The sequence below is a fragment of the Triticum aestivum genome, chromosome 7B, assembly GCF_018294505.1.
Source record: "Triticum aestivum cultivar Chinese Spring chromosome 7B, IWGSC CS RefSeq v2.1, whole genome shotgun sequence".
In the NCBI taxonomy this organism is placed as follows: Eukaryota; Viridiplantae; Streptophyta; class Magnoliopsida; order Poales; family Poaceae; genus Triticum; species Triticum aestivum.
Genome location: NC_057813.1, coordinates 604,068,715 through 604,090,161, shown reverse-complemented (window position 1 = coordinate 604,090,161; position 21,447 = coordinate 604,068,715). Strand labels below are relative to the sequence as shown.

The 21,447-nt window shown below is 46.5% G+C and overlaps 3 protein-coding genes across 4 annotated transcripts; 2 read left to right on the top strand and 1 right to left on the bottom strand.

Annotated features, from left to right (window-relative positions):
* The first annotated feature begins 4,773 nt into the window (after window positions 1-4,773).
* On the top strand, window positions 4,774-12,030 carry LOC123156664 (uncharacterized). Of its 2 annotated transcripts, XM_044574819.1 has the most exons (4): window positions 4,774-4,861; window positions 5,380-5,468; window positions 6,891-7,745; window positions 9,437-12,030. In XM_044574819.1, the coding sequence occupies exons 2-4, from the start codon at window positions 5,433-5,435 to the stop codon at window positions 11,663-11,665; spliced, it is 3,120 nt and encodes a 1,039-aa protein (XP_044430754.1). In that variant the 5' UTR covers window positions 4,774-4,861; window positions 5,380-5,432; the 3' UTR covers window positions 11,666-12,030. The 2 variants fall into 2 exon arrangements, with proteins under 2 accessions (XP_044430754.1, XP_044430755.1); XM_044574820.1 differs by lacking the exons at window positions 4,774-4,861; window positions 5,380-5,468 and adding an exon at window positions 5,952-6,275.
* A 4,060-nt stretch (window positions 12,031-16,090) lies between these two features.
* LOC123155635 (uncharacterized) lies at window positions 16,091-17,332 on the top strand. The gene has a single exon (XM_044573777.1). The coding sequence runs from the start codon at window positions 16,121-16,123 to the stop codon at window positions 17,285-17,287; it is 1,167 nt and encodes a 388-aa protein (XP_044429712.1). The 5' UTR covers window positions 16,091-16,120; the 3' UTR covers window positions 17,288-17,332.
* Window positions 17,333-17,725: 393 nt separating this feature from the next.
* Window positions 17,726-20,926, bottom strand: LOC123162208 (protein PECTIC ARABINOGALACTAN SYNTHESIS-RELATED-like). Its single transcript, XM_044579994.1, has 8 exons — window positions 20,853-20,926; window positions 20,503-20,622; window positions 19,476-19,592; window positions 19,071-19,214; window positions 18,860-18,983; window positions 18,568-18,759; window positions 18,111-18,385; window positions 17,726-17,822 (listed from the first exon to the last, which is right to left on the bottom strand). Exons 1-8 carry the CDS (start codon window positions 20,909-20,911, stop codon window positions 17,726-17,728), a joined length of 1,128 nt encoding a protein of 375 aa, XP_044435929.1. The 5' UTR covers window positions 20,912-20,926.
* Between the last annotated feature and the right edge of the window lie 521 nt (window positions 20,927-21,447).

Genomic DNA, 21,447 nt, shown 5'->3' with positions numbered 1-21,447 from the left:
GACATATCACATGGGAAACTTATTTTCTTTTATTTTTTTGACACTTCCATCATTTTCTTATATTTTTTAAGGGCCAAGTCCAGTTCTGCCCCTAAATTGAACCCACTACTCAGTTTTGCCCCTAATTTTCGGGTATGCTCAGTTTTGCCCCTCTGCCGTTAGTGCCACTTATGGAAATGCCCCTCCGAGCCGCTACCGTCCAGTCAAAGGGCGTTGACCATTTTCTGGGCGTCTACTAGACATTTTTGCCCCTGGAAAAATATAAAACAGAAATTAAAAAATAAAAGAGAAAGGACACGCTTACCTTTTGGCCCAGGATGGCCCAGCGAGGCCAGCCCACTGGCTGGTCATCCTCCCCCTCTGCCAAGGCCGAGGGCATGTCACTCACGTGCTCACCTGAGCATCGCCGCTCCCGTGGCCAATGTCGTCGAGAGGCCGCACCGCCATGTCCCCGATGCCCGCCGTCAAGCTGGGAATCACCACGCCGAAGATTGAGACGTCGGGTGCCCTTCAACTTCTCAACCGAAGCCATCTCCGCCGGATCTGTCCATCGGCCGCCATCTTTGATTCGCCGTCGTCCGTGATCCCCTGACGCTAAGTTACCGTTCCTGAGATCCATATGTCATCGTGGATCTTCCAAACAACTCGCCGATGAGCTCCTCTTCGTACAGCCCCCTCCTCACGGCACCTCGCTTCGGCGGCCGTAGACGGGGTACATGTGCTCGCCATTGGGCCTCGGGAGTCCTTTCTACCACTCTGGCATGCACGCGGTGAGGCCTTGTTCCCAGTGCCTTCTATCCCCTCTCCCCCGTGCCTTCCAGCCCCACTGCCACCATGCTTCGACCGGCGCCGCCGCTGGCTTCGGCCATGGCCGACACTCCGGCCGTCCCTGCTCGTCCTGCCACTTCAGTTCGAGTCCGAGCAAGCCCAGGCGTGCGCGCAGGATGAAATCAACGCCGTTTTGGTCGCCGGACAAGGCTCCCATGCCCTCTGTCGTGGCTTGCCGGCGGCTTAACGCCGATGGTTCGAGTTTTTCTTTTTTTTCTTTTTTCTGTGATGGGTCCACATGTAAGTGAGTGAGAGAGTGGATATGGTTTTTATTTTTGTTTTTCTTCAGTGTGTCCCACCTGTAAGTGACACATGTAGTCAGGGGCAAAATGTCCAACAAACGCCTAGATAGCGGTCAACACCCTTTGACTAGACGGTAACGGCTCGGAAGGGCATTTCTATAAGTGACACTAACGGTAGAGGGGCAAAACTGAGCATACCTAAAAATTAGGGGCAAATCTGAGTAGTGGGTTCGAGTTAGGGGCACATATGTAAATGTCCCTTTTTTTAAACTGAAAAGGCGGTCTGGGGGGTGCATTTGTTGAAATTTTTCAAACTTCCCGATCATATTACGTATCATATTTTCAACATTTTTGCATACGTATCAAAGTTAGTAATGGCACACCTTCACAAAAGTACGCCATTACTATGTGTATGACTTGGTCAAAGTTAGTAATGGCGCACTTTGTATAGGTGCGCCATTACTAAGTTTGACATAGTAATGGTGCACTTATGCAGAGTGCGCCATTAGTGAGTTTGACCAAGGTTTGACCAAGTCATACACATAGTAATGGTGCACTTTGTATAGGTGTGCCATTACTATGTCAACTTAGTAATGGCGCACCTATACAAAGTACGCCATTACTATGTGTATGACTAGGTCAAACCTTGGTCAAACTTAGTAATGGCGCACTTTTCACCTGGTGTGCCATTACTAACTTGGTTACTAATGGCGCACCTACACATGGTGCACCACTGCTATATAGCAGTGGCGCACCACATGTATTGTGCGCCATTAATGTCCATATTAGCTATAGCCGTTTTTCTAGTAGTGATGGCACCTCCTCGTTCAGCACACGTTCAGCTCGATGATGTCCTCGCCTTCTTGATCCAGCAAGAGAGGCGAAGTAGTAGATGAGTTCCGGTAGCACGATGGCGTGGTGACGATGGTGGTGAAGAGCAATCTCCGCAGGGCTTCGCCAAGCACAACGGAAACTATGATGGAGGATAAACTAGAGGGGGCGGGGTTGCCGACACACAACTTGGTGAATCTTGGTGTGTTCCGGGTGCTAGCCTTGCCCCTCTATTTATATGTTGAGCCCCGGGGTCGTTTCTTGGAGAAAGAGCCTCCTCAAAGTCGGTTTAGCAAGCAAGGCAAGTGTCCTTCTCGGACTCCAGGATAGACGTCAGGGTCCTCGACGTCTGGCCCCTGACCTCCGCAAAACTTTCTTTTGCACCTTCCTAAAGCCCCGTGGGCTTTACCCCTTGGCCCAAATAAAGTGTTCTCGCACCAGAACATTTCGGGAAACATCCGAAACCCCTTCTAATGAATTCCGGAACCCTTCCGGAGACCAAACACTATTATCCCATGTATATCGATCTTTACATGCGGACCATTCCAGAGCTCCTCGTCATGTGCATGATCTCATCCGGGTCTCGAAACAACATTCAATCACCAACATACATAACTGATACAATATTATAACATTCAATCACCTACGGGTTCGATAATGATGTAGACATGACCGAGATGCTTCTTCGGTCAATAACCAATAGCGGGACCTGTATGCCCATATTGGTTCCTACATATTCTACGAAGATCTTTATCGGTCGAACCTTTATGACAACATACGTAGTTCCCTTTGTCTGTCGGTATGTTACTTGCCCGAGATTCAATGGTCGGTATCTCCATACCTAGTTCAATCTCGTTAGCGGCAAGTCTCTTTACTCGTTCTATACATCATCATGTAACTAACTCCTTAGTCACTTTGCTTGCAAGCTTCTTGTGATGTTGTATTACTGAGAGGACCCAGAGATACCTCTTCGTCATATGAAGTGACAAATCCTAGTCTTGATCCATGCCAACTCAATAGACACCTTCGGAGATACCTATAGAGCACCTTTATGATCACCCAGTTACGTTGTGACATTTGATAGCACACAAGGCATTCCTCCGGAGTCCGGGAGTTGCATGATCTCATGGTCGAAGAAACATGTATTAGACATTAAGAAAGCAGTAGCAACAAACTGAACAATCATATGCTATGCTAATGGTTGGGTCTTGTCCATCACATCATTCTCCTAATGATGTGATCCCGATCAAATGACAACTCATGTCTATGGTTAGGAAACCTTAACCATCTTTGATCAACGAGCTAGTCTAGTAGAGGCTCACTAGGGACACGATATTTGTTTATGTATCCACACATGTATTTAAGTTTTCGATCAATATAATTCTAGCATGAATAATAAACCTTTTCCTGATTAAGGAAATATAATAGTAACCATTTTATTATTGCCTCTAGGGCATATTTCCATCAAATTTCGAAGATCTGAAGAGGAGAGCGGGAGGTGAGAGAAGAGGAGGTGAGGACAATAAGGATTGGAGGAAGCGGAAGGGCTTGACAATGTGCTCGTCGATCGATGGCGACACCATGCAGATGTTGCAGTGGGTAGAGCTCGAGCAGTTTCAGAGTGCAAAGGAGAGAGGGACATGAGAGAGGAGGGAGAGGAGAAGGAGGGGAGGAAGGAGAAGTGCACATCGGTGTGCCGCTCCGATGAGGTCACCGGCTGACTCAACAGGCGACTCGGGAGAACATTAGTGATGAGCTAGGATGCTTTGCACCAGAGGCCATGTTGCAATTGCAACTAGACACTTGTTGCAACAGGGACGAACATGGCTGGGAGCTACACATGCTTTATTTGAAGAAGAAAAATCTACAACAAGACCTTTATTGTAGAACTTTCTACAACAAGACACATGTTGCCATAATGGAGGCGCCACTTGATCGCTCGACGCGCGAAATCTGACGACTCATGCCCTGACTGATCTTTTAAAAATATCAGCTAGCGGACGCGTAGAAATTTCCTATCACAACTATCAAATAACATCTCTTTTCTTTTAATTACGAACTGAGATACACACCATCTCATTTCTATAATTAATAAATGTGTACGTGCAATACACGTTCATATTTGGTACTTCTTGAGTAAATGAGTACTCCCTCCGCCCGGTGAAGAGTGTACATTTGGCTTTAAAATTTATCCACAAAAGAGTGTATTTCTATCTTTTCAATGCACTTTAAAGTAGAAAAAATCTTTCTCTCTCATCACACGGTAATCAAGACTAATAACATTTTACACATGGTATCCTTAATTTCTACATGCATTTAGCTCATTGGGGGTTGGATAATTAAAGAGGAGAGATGGTGGCTTGCACCTTTCTAATGCATTTCTTACTTCACTTCATAATTTGTCCTAAAGTTTCTATATGTACACTTTTCACCGGACAAAGGGAGTAGAATATATCTTTTAAAGATGTTGGTAGAATATTTATTGTATGTTGATATTCGATAAGATATTAGCTGCGTGATAATTATGTGATTATCCCTGATATTGATATTTGGTATAATATTTGTTGCGCGATAAACATGTTTAGCTCTTGCCATTGAGGCAATCTTGGTCGTTGGATTGAACGAGATTAGTTGGATCTGCTCCTCTGGGTCTTTTTATTTATATTATATAATATATATACTAGTTGGCAAGACGAAAAAGGTAAGAAACTGATTTCGGGCGCGACACGACTCTGATCTCTCAGTATGACACCTCATCTGAATCTCCATGCATTTCCAGCGTGGCACCACTCAGTGCGGTGCGGTGACTCATCGTTCCCTCCAGCACCGCACCCCACCTCTATATCCCCACCATCGCATCCAACCGCATTTGCTCGCTCCGCCAACGCCCCCCCCTCCCGTGAGCATCTAGAGGATACACTGACGCCCCCTGAAATCAGCCAAGCGCTCCTTCGGACAAGGTATGTTCATCGTTCCTTCTCACCTATTCACAACGGATTTCCAGCTCGAATTTTTTTTGGGGGTTCGGTGATGCGAAGACGAGCACGGATTTTGGTTCAAGCGATGGGTTTGTTGTCTTACTACTCCATGTGTTACATTCTAGCGTAATTGAGGGGTTCTCTGGGGCGTTCATTCGATTTCCACCAAAGGGAGAGTAGACGACGACCTGAATTTAGTAGCAGGGAAAGCCTTTTCTCTAGCCATCGCACACATGCTTTGCTTTGCTGAAGGAAAAGAGGGGTCGGTGGGGTGTGGGGGCACTTTGCATGTTGATTTCCGGTGCCAACACACACAATTTTGCTTTCTCTTAATGGAACAGAAAGATCGGTAGGGCATAGACTTGGGGATTTGTTGGGAGTCGGCCGATCTTGTTGCCGTGAACATTTTATATTACATGTCCTGATGATGTTTAACCATTTTGTCTGCCAACACTTTGACCTTGCTCCTTCAATGGGGACATCAATGTCGTCTCTCGCAGGGAATCAACCTTGTGCGGAAGAGGTGTGAAGCTGGGAGGAGGAGCAGACAAGGATGCGGGAGGTGGATGCCTGTCAGTTTCGCTCTTCGGTTAGTATTCTTGCCCATACTGCGATCAACATATGTGAACGGAATTTTTGTTGTTGCCAACATCCCAAAATTTGCCATGTTTAGTTGTGTGTTACAAGGATGGCAAGTTTTTTTAGAGATTTTCCCTATTTGTCTGGATTGTACTATAACTTCTAGGAATGAATCTTATACGAGCACGCATTGCAAGGCGCAACCCTCATGGGGACAAGCACCAAAAGTCTTCCACCCCTCATCGATTTTCAGTTGTGGGCCTGACAATAGAAGTAAAGAAATATAATCTTTTTTTAGGGGGAGTGATCTAAAACATCTAGTATTAATTTATTATTTACAAAGTTTTTTTTAGACACACAAAGTTTTTTTAAGTAACATTTACAAAGTTATCTTTAGGCAGAAGAAGGAGGCCCGTGCGATCTGGCCTGGGCTAGTGGGCCGCACCGAACAGAGCGAGCGGGCCTTGGCGGCCACGCGCGACGGACTGACTCCTCGGTAGTCGATTTGGCTGGCGATCCCCTTCTCGTCTCGTCTCTGCAGCAGCGACCACCACCACCACCACCAGCGCCGGCGCTCGGCTCCGCTCCACCGCACGTATATCCTCCCTCCTCCAGCAGCGACGGCCGGCGCCGGCGACGCGCCCGCACGTCCTCTCCCGCGCGCCGGCCCCCACGTCGCGAGCGGCAGCGTCCTCCGCGCGAGCGCAACCGCCCGCGACAGATCCCTCGCGGGGTCGCCTCCTCCTCCTGCTTCCCCCCGCCGTCGCCGTCCCCCTCCGTCCGGCCTTCCGCCGCCGCGTCCTCCGGCAACCGCAAGGTCTGCGTCCCGACCCTTGCTTGTTCGTCCCGTCGTAGCGAGCGTTACTCGTTGTTGGTGGGGTGGTTAGTGGTAATTGTTCGGTCAGCATTGTTTCGTCACCTGTCGTGGGCCTTCTTGAAGCTTGGAAGTTAGCCCTCGTTGTCCTCGTCGAGGTTGCATTTTATCTTTGTTAGTATCATTGCCGGCATGGCTAGGAACTGTGCCATGAACAACAAGCCTTTTGCAAACGTTTCGGGCAAAGTTTACCCCCCATTTGGCCCTCGGTCTTGCGAGAGAGCGTGGGTTGCTTCTGGGGTTAATGTGGAACTTTGGCATGCGTTACGGTTCTACTAAAGTTGCTCGATGTTAGAACATGCGTTAAGTTTCTACCTAGAAATGTTTGCTACTTTCTTGTAGATGGTACTCAGGCCTGAAATTTTGTATGTGTTCAACTGTTTCTAATATCCGTTTTCTCTTGTCAAAGTCCTCAAAGGGCTATGTCAACGGTGCACCCATATGGTTCTTCCAAAAAAGTGTCAACTTAGTTACTAATGTTTGGTGATATATATGCATCTTCCTTACCAATTTAAATACGTGATCTAAACTAATTACTTTTTGTTCTGATTTTGGTAGATGGATTCACTTGAACTCGAAGATAGTGGTGGACACCAACCATCTCTGGAAGTTTCCCTTGCTTCAGATGTGATATATGATGACGCACCTGTATGTCCGTGCATTGGAAGTGAGCACCAGGCAGAAATCCCGAATCTGTCCACAGAGAATGATCGTCAGCAGCTCATGACCAGCATGCTTGGAAGCATGCTACCTGGTTTTGATTACCCTGTTACGATTGGGTTAGCTATACCAGTTACATGGGAACCAAGTGAAGTCTGTAAGGAGGAAGAATTAGGAAGGCATCATTCTTCAGAAACCAAAGCAAGAGCCATCAGCCAGGACGAGGATAGTCCTGTAACCCCAGTTTGCCCAACCAGCAATGATATGAGTGACCATGATGCCACATATCAGGATCCACAGCCCATGGTGCCCGTAGATCATATAGAATCCGGCAGTAATCAAGCACATGATGAGAGCTTGGCCCCATGTTCTACTCAAGCAGGCCACAGTTTTACTAATAAGCCAAGGACGCAGCAAGGGGAAATTGATCAATTTACTCCGCTGCCATGTGCATCCACTTCCCTTTGGAGTGGTATTGAGGCAGAATGTTTTCTGCTCGGGCTTTACATTTTCGGCAAAAATCTAAGTCTGTTGAGCAGGTTCCTTGGTAACAAGACTATTGGGGATGTGCTTTCCTATTACTATGGAAAGTTCTACAAAAGAGACGCGTATAGAAGATGGTCGGATTGCAGAAAAGCACGAACTAGGAGATGCATTCTTGGGGAACGCATTTTTACAAGTTGGCGGCAGCAGGAGATTATTTCTCGTCTTAAATCTGTAATACTCAATGAAGCTCATGATTCGTTGCTGGAGGTATGTTGCAACTTAGCCTATATAACAACAAAAAATGATCTTGTCTGCCTTTGGTTGTTGTAGCTGGTTAACTAATACTTATGGAATGACTCAGCATGAAATTATCCACATGATCAGCTCCGAGGTTCTGTTAGTCTGACCGTCACTTTCAACACTATTTTGTGTATATTACTAGAATTAGCTGTGTTTTCTGTGGCTCCCTAGAAAAACTGTGTTTCTGTGGAAAAAAATCTCTCAGTTTTTCTTTGTAACTTATAATGAATGGTTCAAAGGAATGAGTGCTAGGTCCAAATTATGTGTACTGTTGAATATTATAGTGTAGGGCTTAACATCTTTTAACATAGTGAACCAAACGAGTGCCTTAGTGCGTGCGGTTTGACTTACCTTAAACTGAAATGCTCATGATTTTGGAGTTTTGTGCTACTGCTATGCCTATCTGCATTCATTGCCGAAATTTGGCCAATACTAGTCCCTGTTTTCTAGTGATCCCAGGGCAGGGAACCTCAGTTATTTAAAAGGAACTGGTTGTTGACCAGCCACCGTGTTCTATTCACCGATTTGGTTGTCAACACTAGCCACTCAGATTCAACAATAGCACTATATTCAACTTAATACTAAGTTGTTTGTATTGTCAACCCAACATGTTTGTGTATTTCTAGTAAGGGTCTATTTGCAAGTTAATAAAAAAAGTATCCCTGGGAACACACATGATTATTCCCCGTAATTTCATCTACATGGTATCGGGGCCAAACCCTTCACCATTGGTGCACAATTTGCTCTGCTGCCATCTCCACATCGCCGCCGCCGAAGTTGTCGGTGGCAACAGCTGTCGATGAGCCCCCATTGCTGTGTAGGGATCTAAGCAGTCCTTATTGCTCCCTCAGACAAGTACCTGAATGCTAATTGGATTGGTCAGACCAGCTACTTCTTGAACATTAGAGTGTGTCATTTGTGCTAGCTGCCTTTTTCTTGCTTCTCTTTGTTGATATAGAAGAGTTCTTGCTGGTGCTGCACACATGTTCATTTTTTATGCATGCAATTCTTTGAGGGAAACCAATCCATTGAACTCAACCGTTCTGTTTTTGCCCAGTTCAACTGACTCTGTGATCTAGTTTTTTAAATTATGCTCTCTGGTTTGAACTTCCATATTCAGCTTTATTGGACACAATAATCTTTCATGTTATATGGTACCTTACAAATTGTTATGTTTCACTAAAGTAATCAATTTCTGTTCAGAATAGCACTGTTGATATTATTTTTGTGCATGTAGTGCTCTCCTGCTCTTGTTTATAAGTAGATCTAACTACTCTGGTACATTTATATAGGTTTCCAGTTATGAATATGAACCTTAAACGTGAAAATCAAAACCATTTTAGGTGCACTGCATTTGCCTATCATGATTTTCTGGGTTCTTTTCTAGGTTTTTCTGAAAAGTGCTTGGATTGTTTAAGCTATTGTTCCTAGGATAAACATGATTCAAATATTGTGATGATCCAAAAGCAAATATTTTCCTTTCTGTAACTTGCATTTTTTTTCCTAGCTTAATTTCATGGAAGAACCACCAAATTTCATGGCATAAAATATTTTGACATATAATTCAATAATTCATGGATGAATTTTTTCTTAGTGTAGTCAACATTTGAAAAGGATCTTATTTGTCATATGAATTGTATTACTTTCACATGTTGCAGATTTTCAAATCTTTCAACGATGGGCAAACATCTTTAGAAGATTTTGTCTTTGCTCTGAAATCCACTGTTGGAACAGAAGCTCTTGTGGAGGCTGTTGGAATTGGTAAAGAGAAACGTGATTTGACTGGATTTGTTCTGGACCCATCTAAGCCAAACCAAGTCCTTTCAAACCATCCTGACATGCCTACAGGCAAAGACTGTTCATCGCTTGCTTCGGAAGAGATAATTAAGTTCTTAACAGGCGATTTCAGAAGAAGCAAGACAAGATCAAATGATCTTTTCTGGGAAGCTGTCTGGCCCCGTTTGCTTGCAAGAGGGTGGCATTCTGAGCAGCCAAAAGATGTCAGCACAACAAAGAATTCCCTTGTGTTTCTTGTGCCAGGTATAAAGAAATTCTCAAGAAGTAAACTCACTAAAGGTACTCATTATTTTGATTCTGTCAGCGATGTCCTTAAACGAGTGGCAGCGGATCCTATCCTTCTTGACCTAGAGGTCGGTGGATTGGACCATGATGTTACTGCTGAGGAAAATGGCTATGACACAGACATGAAAAATAACCAAGATGATCCTTTGGATGGTAATCAGGAGCTTCCAAGGTTCACAATTATTGATACTACCTTGGTACAAGGACAAGAGCCCTTCAGAGTCAGGGAGATGAGGAGACTACCTGCTGATGCAAAAGTTCGTTCTGTCCCTTCACGCCAATCACGCAAGGTTGTGACTGTCAGTTCATCAGAGGAGTCAGATGCAGATGGTCGATTGTCAGATGACCAGGAATATCGTGGACCAGTTACAGCTGATGTTAACGACACTGAAATCTTTTCAGTGCGCAATGTAAAGAAAGAAACCCAAGTTGATTCATTGCAAAACATGGTGACTGCATCATGCTCAGATTTTCCAGTCAATGGTCATTCTTCCAATGGCAGTGGTAACAAAATTGATTTGACATGCTTATTTGAGCCCAAAACAAAAACTGAAAAGCGCAAGTATTTATCCCCAGTGTCAAAGCGCAGAAAATTATCTAGCTGTAACAATGACCAGACCAGTCGGCGCAGCTTTCCTTTCTCCAAGGGAGTTGGTTCAGGGAAAGAGAAAATCAAGCCACTGTCAACCTCATCAAAACCAACTGTCGGTGATGTTTCTGGTAATTCTCAGATCAAAGAGAAAATCAAGCCACTGTCAACCTCATCAAAACCAACTGCCGGTGATGTTTCTTGTAATTCTCAGATCAAAGAGAAAATCAAGCCACTGTCGACGTCATCAAAACCAACTGTCGGTGATGTTTCTGGTAATTCTCAGATCAAAGAGAAAATCAAGCCACTGTCGACGTCATCAAAACCAACTGTTGGTGATGTTTCTGGTAATTCTCAGATCAAAGAGAAAATCAAGCCACTGCCAACCTCATCAAAACCAACTGTCGGTGATGTTTCTGGTAATTCTCAGATCAAAGAGAAAATCAAGCCACTGTCAACGTCATCAAAACCAACTGTCGGTGATGTTTCTGGTAATTCTCAGGTCAAAGAGAAAATCAAGCCACTGCCAACCTCATCAAAACCAACTGTGGGTGATGTTTCTGGTAATTCTCAGATCAAAACGGTTGCAAGATGTTCCACAGAGAAGCCATGCGAGCAGATAAGAGGTGTATCAAACACTCCTACCAATGACAGGTCAAGTGAGAAGATGAAAGTGAAGAACGTATATGAGGACAAATCATTTGAGCGCAAGGTCGATGCTCTGCCTGAAGTTCATTCAAAGATCACCATCGGTGAGACAAAATTTGCGAAAGGGGCTCAAGCTAGTAGTTCGGTTGGTCAGGTTAAACAGGAGACACCACTTGATAGCATGACAGGTGCAATTGTATGCGTCACTTTATCAGATGATGATGATTACATGATGGCTGAGGAAGCTCCCTCCATTTCCAGCAGCGATCAGGTCCGTGATCCAGAGGTAGCAGAACTACCCATGGCTATGGTACGACCTGCTAGTTCACAAGCTGATTTGGCTCCGCAGGCGGATTCTCGGAGGCATGGAACCAGAAACAGGCCTCCCACAGCAAAAGCTCTGGAAGCCCTTGCCTTGGGGCTCATCGGAAAGCGCAAGGGCGAACCCAAAAGCCCTGGAACAAGAAGGCCTCCCCAGCGAGCTCGCAAATCCAGTAAAAAATCGGTTCATACACCTACCGGTAGCGACACCGACAAATCCAGCATGGATGCTGATGCGCAACTGTGAGCGGATCGTTATGCATTTTGTTGGTGTAAGCTTACACCATATCAGCATTTTGGACGATCGGTATCCAGCGAGAACATTTGAGTGCTTCGACTTCAGCTAGAGACGCCTGCGTCGATTAATCTTCCCTTCGGAGGCGCCTTCCATCTTGTGATATGTAATATAACAATGCGATGGCGAGGAGGGGAGATGGTTGGCCTATTGACTATCTTGCGATGAGCTCCCTCGGTTTCTATTTATCTTGCAGACTTGTATGCCAATCAAGGATTGGGGGTGTAGAAAGAGTTGATACCGTATTGGGCTATTGACCAGTTCACTTTTCTTATACCTGAGGGTTTAATACTTTTTATGTAATATATATTATCTCATGCATGCTTTTTGGTTGGAAGCAGGAGCAACCGCTAGCGGTCCATCGGCTCCATTGTGCCATGCAAGATTATGCAATAGGTTTGGATGCCCTTCTATGTGGGTGGATGGCCATTTTGAGCCATTTGAGTATAGGTGATTGTGCAATTAAGATTTTCTTACGTCTAGATCGATGTTCTGAGCTGTTCGATGTGCTCTTGTGCACAAAATCTTAGCTGCTGCGCGATTATTGATGAAGGAGTAACAAATTGAGCCCAGTGCTGCATGCGTATACAGCAGCATTCTAACAGGGGTTTAGTGTGGTTGGAAGAATTTGGTGATTGGAGCCAGTCCCGCATGTTGCAAGGCATCTGGCCTCATCGATGATGATTCGGTCGAAGATTCAGCCTTCCATGTCGATCGCAGTGGAAGCTGGAAGGGGAATCAATGATGATGGTGCTATGGAATTGCATATGGTAAGCTGAGGAAGCCGAGTACATCCCTGGGCTTCTTCGTCCGCAGCCCAAACAAATCCTCTCCCAAATTTGTCCGTCTTCTTGTTCAACCAGACTAGTGGAAGAGGTTGCAAACAAGCCCTCAGTCCAGTCAGTCCATCTTGCTCAAAATCCTCTCCTAGTCCCAGGAGACACTTATCAAAAGCCTCTGCTATATCAATCTTGAGCAGGATTTAGGGTGAGTTATTTGCTTTGATGCTTTTGATCATGGCTTGCACATACATAAAGTTGTCAGGGATTGATCTATGCTTGACCAAGGCGCTTTGACATGGTGACACAAGTGTAAAGAGTTGGTGGCTTGCACTCGAGTAAAGCCACCATTGTCGCCAGCGATATCCCTTCGGACACCGCCCCTCAGTTCCCGATTAAAGCATTTTTTCTTTCTTTCTTGGAAGCAAAATGATCAACGAGCAAACCTAGAAAATGTATGGGAGATCAGAGGAGACACACTCCCATGCATGAATGATCACAGAACGGACCATCACCAAAATAGCATCAGAAACGAGCAATGTATCATCAGTTCATCACCAGCCTCGAGTGCCTCTCACGCGGAAGCTGCATGCTAAGCTAAAAGTACTGCTCACGGCGGATGATGTGGACAGACATGGCAAGCACCTCGCCCTTCACCGGTTCCAGCAGGCAGAGATCTCCGGCCTGCAGGCGGTTGTCGGTCGCGAACTCATGCCACCCTCCCCCGGGCAGCATCCGCCTTTTGAGCATCTCAGCACGCCACGCCTTGCTCCACCCGGCCTGTATCCCCTCTGGAAGATGACCACCAGCCGCAGCATCTCCCGTGGCGCCCAGGTCCTATTTTCGTTTTCCAGGTGCAACACACAAATCAATAGCAAATGGACCATCACCGTGAACCTTCTCCCCTCACCCTTGCCGATTGGTCGGAGCAGGCAGACATCCTGCTCGCGCACATTGTTGTCGCGGACAAAGTCTACCCACCCACCCCATAGAGGACGTATCCACCGCTGTCTCGCCTGATGTGGAAAATGACATGCCACTTCTTCTTCCCTCCTGGGAGTCTAAGTGTGATGGTTTGCCTTCCTTTGGAGAAAATGTGCCCTTCCATAACCCCTACAAATGACCTGATTATACAGACAATGAAGAAAAACATTAACAAGAGAAGTAATGCAATGACAAACTGAGCTAACTGTCCTGGTTCCACATGTAAGCAAGAAAATAAATATTGTTGATAACTTATGCCTATATTCATCTCTTGTGTTCTTTAGGAAAAGACAAAAATGTGACGTCATACAGGCCGCCAGTTCTTAAAAAGATGGGAATTTTCAGTCCATTTTGAGTTGAACCAAAAAAAAAGAGAGAGATTTGCCTGGATCCGTCGGATGATGGGGAAAAAAGTTAACCGAAACGGAAACAAAAAAAGAGAAAAGTACTCAGCTGACCGACTTGAACTTGGATCTGCAGGTTCTCAGGGTATATATTCCTCCCGGAACTCAAGTCGGAGCCGGCAAAAAGATCCGTCGAAATAATCACAACACGGCAGCAGGCATGGCCGCACAACCGCGCGGCACGCTAATTTTTTTTACACCGCCAAAATAGCTTTCTTTCGCGCGGCAGGGCACTGGCTCCAACGACCACTGAGCTCCGAAGCCACCCATACCTTTGGTAGATGTTCCCAAGCCTCCCATAGTAGCTCCCATGCCTCCCATGCCTCCCATGGCCATGGCTCTTTTTTGGACCAAGACTTCATCACGGGAAAGATTGATGTACTCTTTTTGCCTATCATCGAGGTTAGATGTGTCCATGAAGAACAAGTATTTCTTCCATTCCAATAGTCTTGCTCGCTCCTTCATGACCAATTTCTTCTCCTCCAATGTCATCTTCCTCTCCTTGGCCGCCACATCTTGTCTCCTTGCCATCATCCTCACCTCATTTGCTTCCTTTCGTACCTTCATAATAGCTTCCATAAAATTCTTTACATCATCATCTCCTTTCTTCTTATTCTTCTTTTCTTTTCTTTTGCATTTTTTACCTTCATTTGGTCTTTTTGGCTTGGAGTAGGAAACCGAGTTTCGTGTAGGCTTCTTTTGCCACCATCACTTGATGCCTCCTCCTCCTCCTCATCATCATCCAAATCAATAGTTGCCTTGCTTTTCTTGCTCTCCTCTTGGTCATCATGGGGCTTCCATTTCTCTTCATCCTTCAACACATTGTAGCAATGGGGGAACACAAATGGTCTCCCTTTCTTGACCTTCCTTTCTTGGTCTTCTTCTCTTCTCCTTGAAATAAGTTTTGTGCAATAGTGAGCTACAAACAAAAGAACAAGTAAGCACTTGAAACACCAAAGAAGAAGCATGAACATGGAAGGAACATGAAATAAATGACACTTACCCTATCTCTATCATTAGTGCCATTTGGGTTTATCATGTCAACCGCCTTAAGTGCCGCCCCCACCTTTGACAATCTTTGTTGATTGTCGACCACCGGGAGCGAAGAGATTTATTGGTGCGGTCAATTCCACTCAAAGTGCTCCTTCATCCGGACCCAATATGTATCTCTACTTTGGTCCCCTCCAACGTTGGCATCCATAGACACATGCAACCATGTATTGCATAGCATGTCTTCTTCCATGGTGTAGTTGCCCACTCTTCCTTTCGGTGCATTGATGATACCCTCACCATCCTCGTCCACCTCAAACTCATGACCATCTTCATGCGCTTCATTGGTTTGAGACCAATGAGAATTGTTGGAGCCACCCATAGTTGACATATACGTGTCTACAAAATATGTAGAAGAAAACTAAGCTATCCATATGTATACATTGATGTAAAAAAACACCAACAAAAGGGGGGGGGGGGGGGGTGAAATCATACCTTTTGGGCATTTCATCAAACACCTTGTGTGCATCAGTCGCCGGCGCAACAAAATGGCGAGCTCTCCGGTGCTTCGGTCGGCGGAGGCGCGGTCGGACACACTGCAAGTCTCTTCTTCGGCCGCCTAGAAGAGCCATCCGCCTTGTTCTTCTTCTCGGACACCTTCCCCGTCGTCGCCGCCGCCGCATTCGGTCGCTCGAAGACGGGGTATCGTGGCTTCACGGCTGGCGGCGGCGCGACGCCACCCTGCGAGGTCGCTCGTGGCGCCATGAAGCGACCGCACACGAGTCCAGTGCTTGGAGGAGGGCCGCCGGCGGCGAAGCCGAACCTTAACCCCGCGCTAGGGTTTGCGGCGGCGGCAGCAGCGGCGAAGGGGTCGCGGGTGTAGGGAGGGGTTGGAGGGATGTCGGCGCGGCCTTCCATCGGTCGAATTTTGCCGGCGGCGGCGCGGGGCGGGGCGAAGACGGAGCGGCCGGGGAGGTTGGCGGCAGTTGGTCGCGCGCGTGAATGTTCAGCGCGGGGGAGCGAGCGCACGAAATAAGCGGCACACGATGCCGTTTTCCTCTGCGCGCTGAACCCATTATACCGCGAGCACGATTATTACGCGGCTGCTGGAGGGTCCGCTAAGGCCCGCGCGCGTAAAAAGACTGTTTTTTTCCTGCGCTTGGCTAAGATAGCGCGGCGGTTGAAGATGCTCTTAAGTTGACACACCGCGAGAGATCTCTCTAAACCCTAATCCCTGAAGTCGATCGGGCATGGCGGCGCTGCATTGGTGGTCCAGGGACCTCACAAGTGGCGAGTCCACGAGGCTTCCCGTGAGCGCTGACCAGCTCGGGTTCGTCATCCGCGCCGAGCTCGTCGACCAGGCGAGCGCCGGCACCGGACAGAGCGTGCGCGTGGCCGTACACGCCCAGAACGGCGAGGAGCTGCAGAGGTTCGTGCTGTCGGCGGAGAGGCCCTCCGTGGAGCCGAGGTCCGTGCCGGGGCTGCGCGAGGAGTTCTCTCTGGACCGGGAGGCCGACTCCGCTGCCCACGCGGTCGTTCGCTTACACGGTTTCCTTGTTACAATGCCGCCTGGCATGAACAGCGACGAGGAGCTCGATATGAGCAGCCCCGGCGACGACGAGCTGGTACAGATGGAGTACGTCCCCGAGGGCCGGTTTCTTGGAGGCCTGGCGCCGTGGTTCGCCGCCGCGGGGTGCACGGCCGGCTGCATGCGGGTCGCCGCCGTGGAGGGCCAAGAAGAAGACGCAGACAGCAAGCAGATCCTGGTGCTCTACCGCTACGCCCCTTTTTCAGTATCATCGGATGGCGTGGTAGTGCGAGGGAGAACCAGGGCGCACCTGCTCCGGTTCATGGCCACCGGCGACCACACGGCGAGGTCCCTGGCGTGGGCCGGATCGTCTCTGCCCCGGCTGATATATCCCGGTGACTTCAGCGAGCAGCTCCAGGAGCTATGGTCTAACCTGGCGGCGCAGGTGAGCGTGCGGCCGCGCGCCGCGCGCGTCGAGGTGTTCGTCGACGTCGGCATCCTCCTCCGGAGGTCGGACTACACTCCCGAGCGCGTGGAGCGGATGCGCCCCTCGCTGGAGCGCATGGCGGAGCAGCCGTGGCCCGTGCGCTTCACCGGTATGGAGCTGCACCTCCCAGAGCCGATGCGGCGCGACCATGATAAAGACGAAGCCGCTGTCCACGACGATGACACGGAAGCCGGTGAACGGCCAGCGAAGCGAAGGAGGGTCGTCGCCGCCGTGGAGGATTGCCCCATCTGCTTGCAGATGCTGGAGGGCGACGACCTCGCCACGTGGCCCGAGTGCGGCAAGCCCCACGTCTTCCATGGCGCGTGCTTGGAGCGCGTCCTCGTGGAGAGCAAGACGTGCCCTATGTGCAGGCACAAGCTATACATCGAGCCCAAACTGTAAGCAAGTTGGCTTTGAGGTTCGACAAGTTGTAGTGTAGCACAAATGTGCAACTAGCTGTTCTTCAGAAATTATTTGTTTTGCTGAAGGATAGCATTCTTGTGTTAATTTCATGGTCAACTCATCCATGAATGAATCATGTCAACTGTATTTGATTTGAAGTGAAAATTGTTTGTTCAATCATGTAATCATTATGTACAAACTATTTTTGGGAAATTCATATGCATCAACTGATGTAATCATTATGCACAAACTATTTTTGGGAAATTCATATGCATCAACTGAACTTTCATATACATGTAGTGTTTCTAGATGAAAAACTCTACACAAACAAAACTGTAAGTGGAAAAAAAATAGTTGTATGAACTTACAGTTATAGGATGGATTTTATGAACAAAGGAATTAATTAAGTTATGCACAATCACTTGTAGTCTATCTAGTTTATGCTCTACACATGCAATGGGAGAGAGGGTTCTCCCAGAGGTCATAGTGCGGGAAGGTGGCCTCGGGGAGGCCTGTTCGTGTCTGGTGAGTAGTCCTGGCCATGGGAAGCCCGGCCCGGCCCGAAAAAGCCCGACCCGGCCCGGCCCGACGCTGCCCCCGGGCCGGGCTTGGGCCTAGTTTTTGAGCCCGAAGGCCAGGCCGGGCCTGGCCCGGGCCCATTGTTTTTGCATTTTTCTGAAGGTTGAGCCGGGCCGGGCCGGAGCCCGACGGGCTTTTACGTGTTAGGGCCGGGCTCGGGCCCAGAAACACAGGCCCGATGGCCGGGCCGGGCTTTTTTGTGTCGGGCTTGGCCCGGCCCGGCCCGAGGTTTGGCCAGGTATACTGGTGAGTGATCATCACATCCTCCACGAAATTCGCCCATGGCATGTATGGGTCGCCGAAGAACTTCGACATGAGCCCCTTGTCCGGCTTGATAGACTTGAGCCTATGCCGCCCCATATAGCGCCGGAAGCCAATGATCAGCTTCGCAAAGTTGCCACCATGGGTGATGACGAGCATATCTGACTTCAGGCATACCAGGAAGTCCAGTGCAGCGAGGCTAGTTACATGCTTCTTGAAATGCTCTATCTCCTTGCTTGCGAGATCTTCTTTGGTAACCTGCAAGCAACAAAGATAATGGGTCAGTTATCTCTACAACAAATCCAGCTGCTGATGGTTGCTTGCCCATCCATAGGTAATTGTCTCAGTTTCCTTTCTGAATCTGTAGTTTCGCGTTATGTCCATATAAAGGCACTTCGAAGTTTGAAGGCAACAAAAAGGATTTGCAGTAGAACACCTACCAAATTGGGGAACATATTCCTCAGCGGCGCCATTCTATTGTTTCCACCGTACACTTGCCCTGATGCAACATATATCTGAGTCTCCTTCGTATATCCCATTGCACGCAGAATGAAACCTATTTCCCCAGGCTCAAGCGGGCAGCGGCCTTCTTTTCTCTTTTCCAGTGCTAAAGACCAAAGGTGAGATCCATTCTGCATATATACAAGAGAAATATATGTAACTACTGTACTCTGTGGCCTTATTCTCCTAAGGCTAAAATCATTGTCTAGACAATGAACATTAGTATATCACCTTGAAGCATCTTGGCCATTGTTTCTTTCTATATTCAGCCGTCATTGCTTTCTCCTCTCTGGTTCCAGCAAAATCACAAAAGGATAAACCCACCATTCCTTTCTCGAACCTAAGATGAAGAGCCCTTCAAAAGCAGGAATAACAGTGTGAGAGATGTGAAAAATTGCCAACTCCAAGGCAGGTTACTCTGAAGATCATGAGCTACACTTACATGTATGGATTTACACTCCCAGTTCGATTCCGCATCCTTGTTGCCAGTTTGTCAGCCATTTCTTCAATGCCAGGTAGAAACTTTAAGGCGTGATAATTAACTCTGCATCTGAGCCGGTTAATCTCCATTGGAACATTATCATACCTGCAATGATGAGTTTACATTAAACTATGGTCATAAGTCAAGGGAAGTGAACAAAATAGCAAGGAATAAACTGGGTGGGGTGTAGGGCCAAGGGGGGGGGGGGGGGGGGGAGGGAGAGTAGCAGAAAGCAATATTACTTGACCACAAAGACTCTAATGTGAAGAACTAGTCAATGTGCTTAACAATTGTGGAACAAGTCTGAAGATATATGAACAGAATAGAGCCATGGAAATATCTTCATAAAATGACATTAAGACTTACCCCAATCTATTAACGAATGGTTTGATAGACATTATCTTTTTCTCTTTGATCTTTGGAAGGACATTATCAACATAAAACTGTGCTGGTGCATATTTTGGGATATTTTTTACAGTACGCCTGTTAAAATCAACATAAATCATTATAGATGTTACAATTAAGTATGACAATATGTTGGCACGTAGGAAAAAACAACATATGCAACAAGCAAAAACAAGAAACAACATAAGCACATTTATCTAACCATAGAAGTAAATATACATGTAGGAACCATTTTGCAGGTGGCGGTATTGCTGGCATATAACAAAAAAATCACAGGTGGTAGTCACGGAAATTGGCAGAATTTTAATCACTATGAAAAATCGTATCCGGCAGATAAACCAGAAGAACACATACCTATGTCGGCCAACAAACCATGCCACACAACGTACCAGTGCCAACCAATTATGAATAACACATATGACAGTGGCTACTGTAGTTCAAAGCGCTATAATGAACTAGGATTACAGTATCGGCCAGCATGGCAACATTACCTAATGATTGATAAAAATGTCACAAAGAGAAATGAGCAGAAGTAAAAAAAAAACATTGCGATGCCCTAGCAGTACAATCTTATTGCATCCTCAAAACTCAGGTCGCCCAATATAATAATCTGAATTGGACATGAAGATTTATACTTGGGAAGCAACTGATGGCGTTTGAAGCAGAGACAACTCTAGTTGCACTGGCATTGCATTAGCAATATATTGCATAACAATATTGCATACATGAGAAATGCATATGTAACTTTGTAAATAACGGAAACTGCAGAGCACAAACAAGCAGCAGAAGACACCTAGTTAGTTGGCTTGTTCAAGTTAATACGCTCTAAAGATTAATTGTTCCCTCTCTAACAATATTAGTGTTGATTTTACTATAAAAGAAAGCAGTGCTCTAAAAATCAATATCATTCATGTGTTTAGACTTTAGCATCAAGCTATTAAGCTGACAGCAGCTAAGACAGATCAAAAGATGAAATGAAGCAACCAACCTTATACTGGTGAACAACTCATCTTTTTCTGTGAACCAGTCAGGAATATCTCGAAAGATGAGGACATCATCCTTCAAATAATTTATAAAATGATCTACATCGAAGATATCTTCAAATTTCCTGAATAGAAAATAGTACAAGGTTGTAAAATATTGAACACTTTTGCCAGGAGCTAACATGATAACAGATACTCGCTCCGTTTCAAAATAAGTGTCTTAAGCTTAGTACAACTTTGTACTAGAGTTAGTACAAAGTTGAGACACTTATTTTGGGACAGAGGGAGTACAAATTACAAAGGGGCATAAGCAAGCAGGAGTCAATTCGTAAAGGAGATCAGAATTATCACTTACGTTTGATCTTTACATATTTGATCCTGCTTCAGCACAGGCAAAATAAGTGTGGCGTTCATTATCTTAGCAATTGCAACAACATTACATATCTGTGAATATATCAAGTAGTGCAATCAACTGATAGTACTTGACAAAATTTAGGCAAGGTGCCATTTATACTACATAAGCAAATGTCGCATAATAAGTCAAAAAAATTGTCCTTCAACAAATTGATAAATGTGAATAGGGCACGTACGTACAGCTATTCGTTGCTGGTTCAATCCTCCCTCGGCGTGAATAAAAATATACCCAGAAGTTTCGTTCTCTGGCACAAGATCTGCAGAATAGTAGGGGAAAAAGGACAAAATTTATACTCATCAGGACGCAACCATGGTTTCAGGTGAATGGTTTTCATATTTTTGTAAGCCATGGTGTTGCCGTTGCTCCTAACACAGTAGAACCGAGTGCTGGCCCCGTGCCTGCCATGAAGATGGTGGCTCGGTGCGGCGGCTCATAGGGCTCCAAAATACTGTTGCCATCGGAATAGCCCCTAAGCCCGTCGTCTTGAAGTTAATACATGGACTCCGTCTCGGCTGAGGATTCAGCATCAGAGTAT

Coding starts and splice junctions, on each gene's coding strand:
- LOC123156664 (XM_044574819.1), top strand. CDS start 5,433: ATGCGGGAGGTGGATGCCTGTCAGTTTCGCTCTTCG. Junction 5,469..6,890: donor CCTGTCAGTTTCGCTCTTCG/GTTAGTATTCTT, acceptor TGATTTTGGTAG/ATGGATTCACTTGAACTCGA. Junction 7,746..9,436: donor CTCATGATTCGTTGCTGGAG/GTATGTTGCAAC, acceptor CACATGTTGCAG/ATTTTCAAATCTTTCAACGA.
- LOC123162208 (XM_044579994.1), bottom strand. CDS start 20,911: ATGAACGCCACACTTATTTTGCCTGTGCTGAAGCAGGATCAAATATGT. Junction 20,623..20,852: donor CAAATATGTAAAGATCAAAC/GTAAGTGATAAT, acceptor TTTTCTATTCAG/GAAATTTGAAGATATCTTCG. Junction 19,593..20,502: donor GAGTTGTTCACCAGTATAAG/GTTGGTTGCTTC, acceptor TGATTTTAACAG/GCGTACTGTAAAAAATATCC.
- LOC123155635 (XM_044573777.1), top strand. CDS start 16,121: ATGGCGGCGCTGCATTGGTGGTCCAGGGACCTCACAAGTGGCGAGTCC.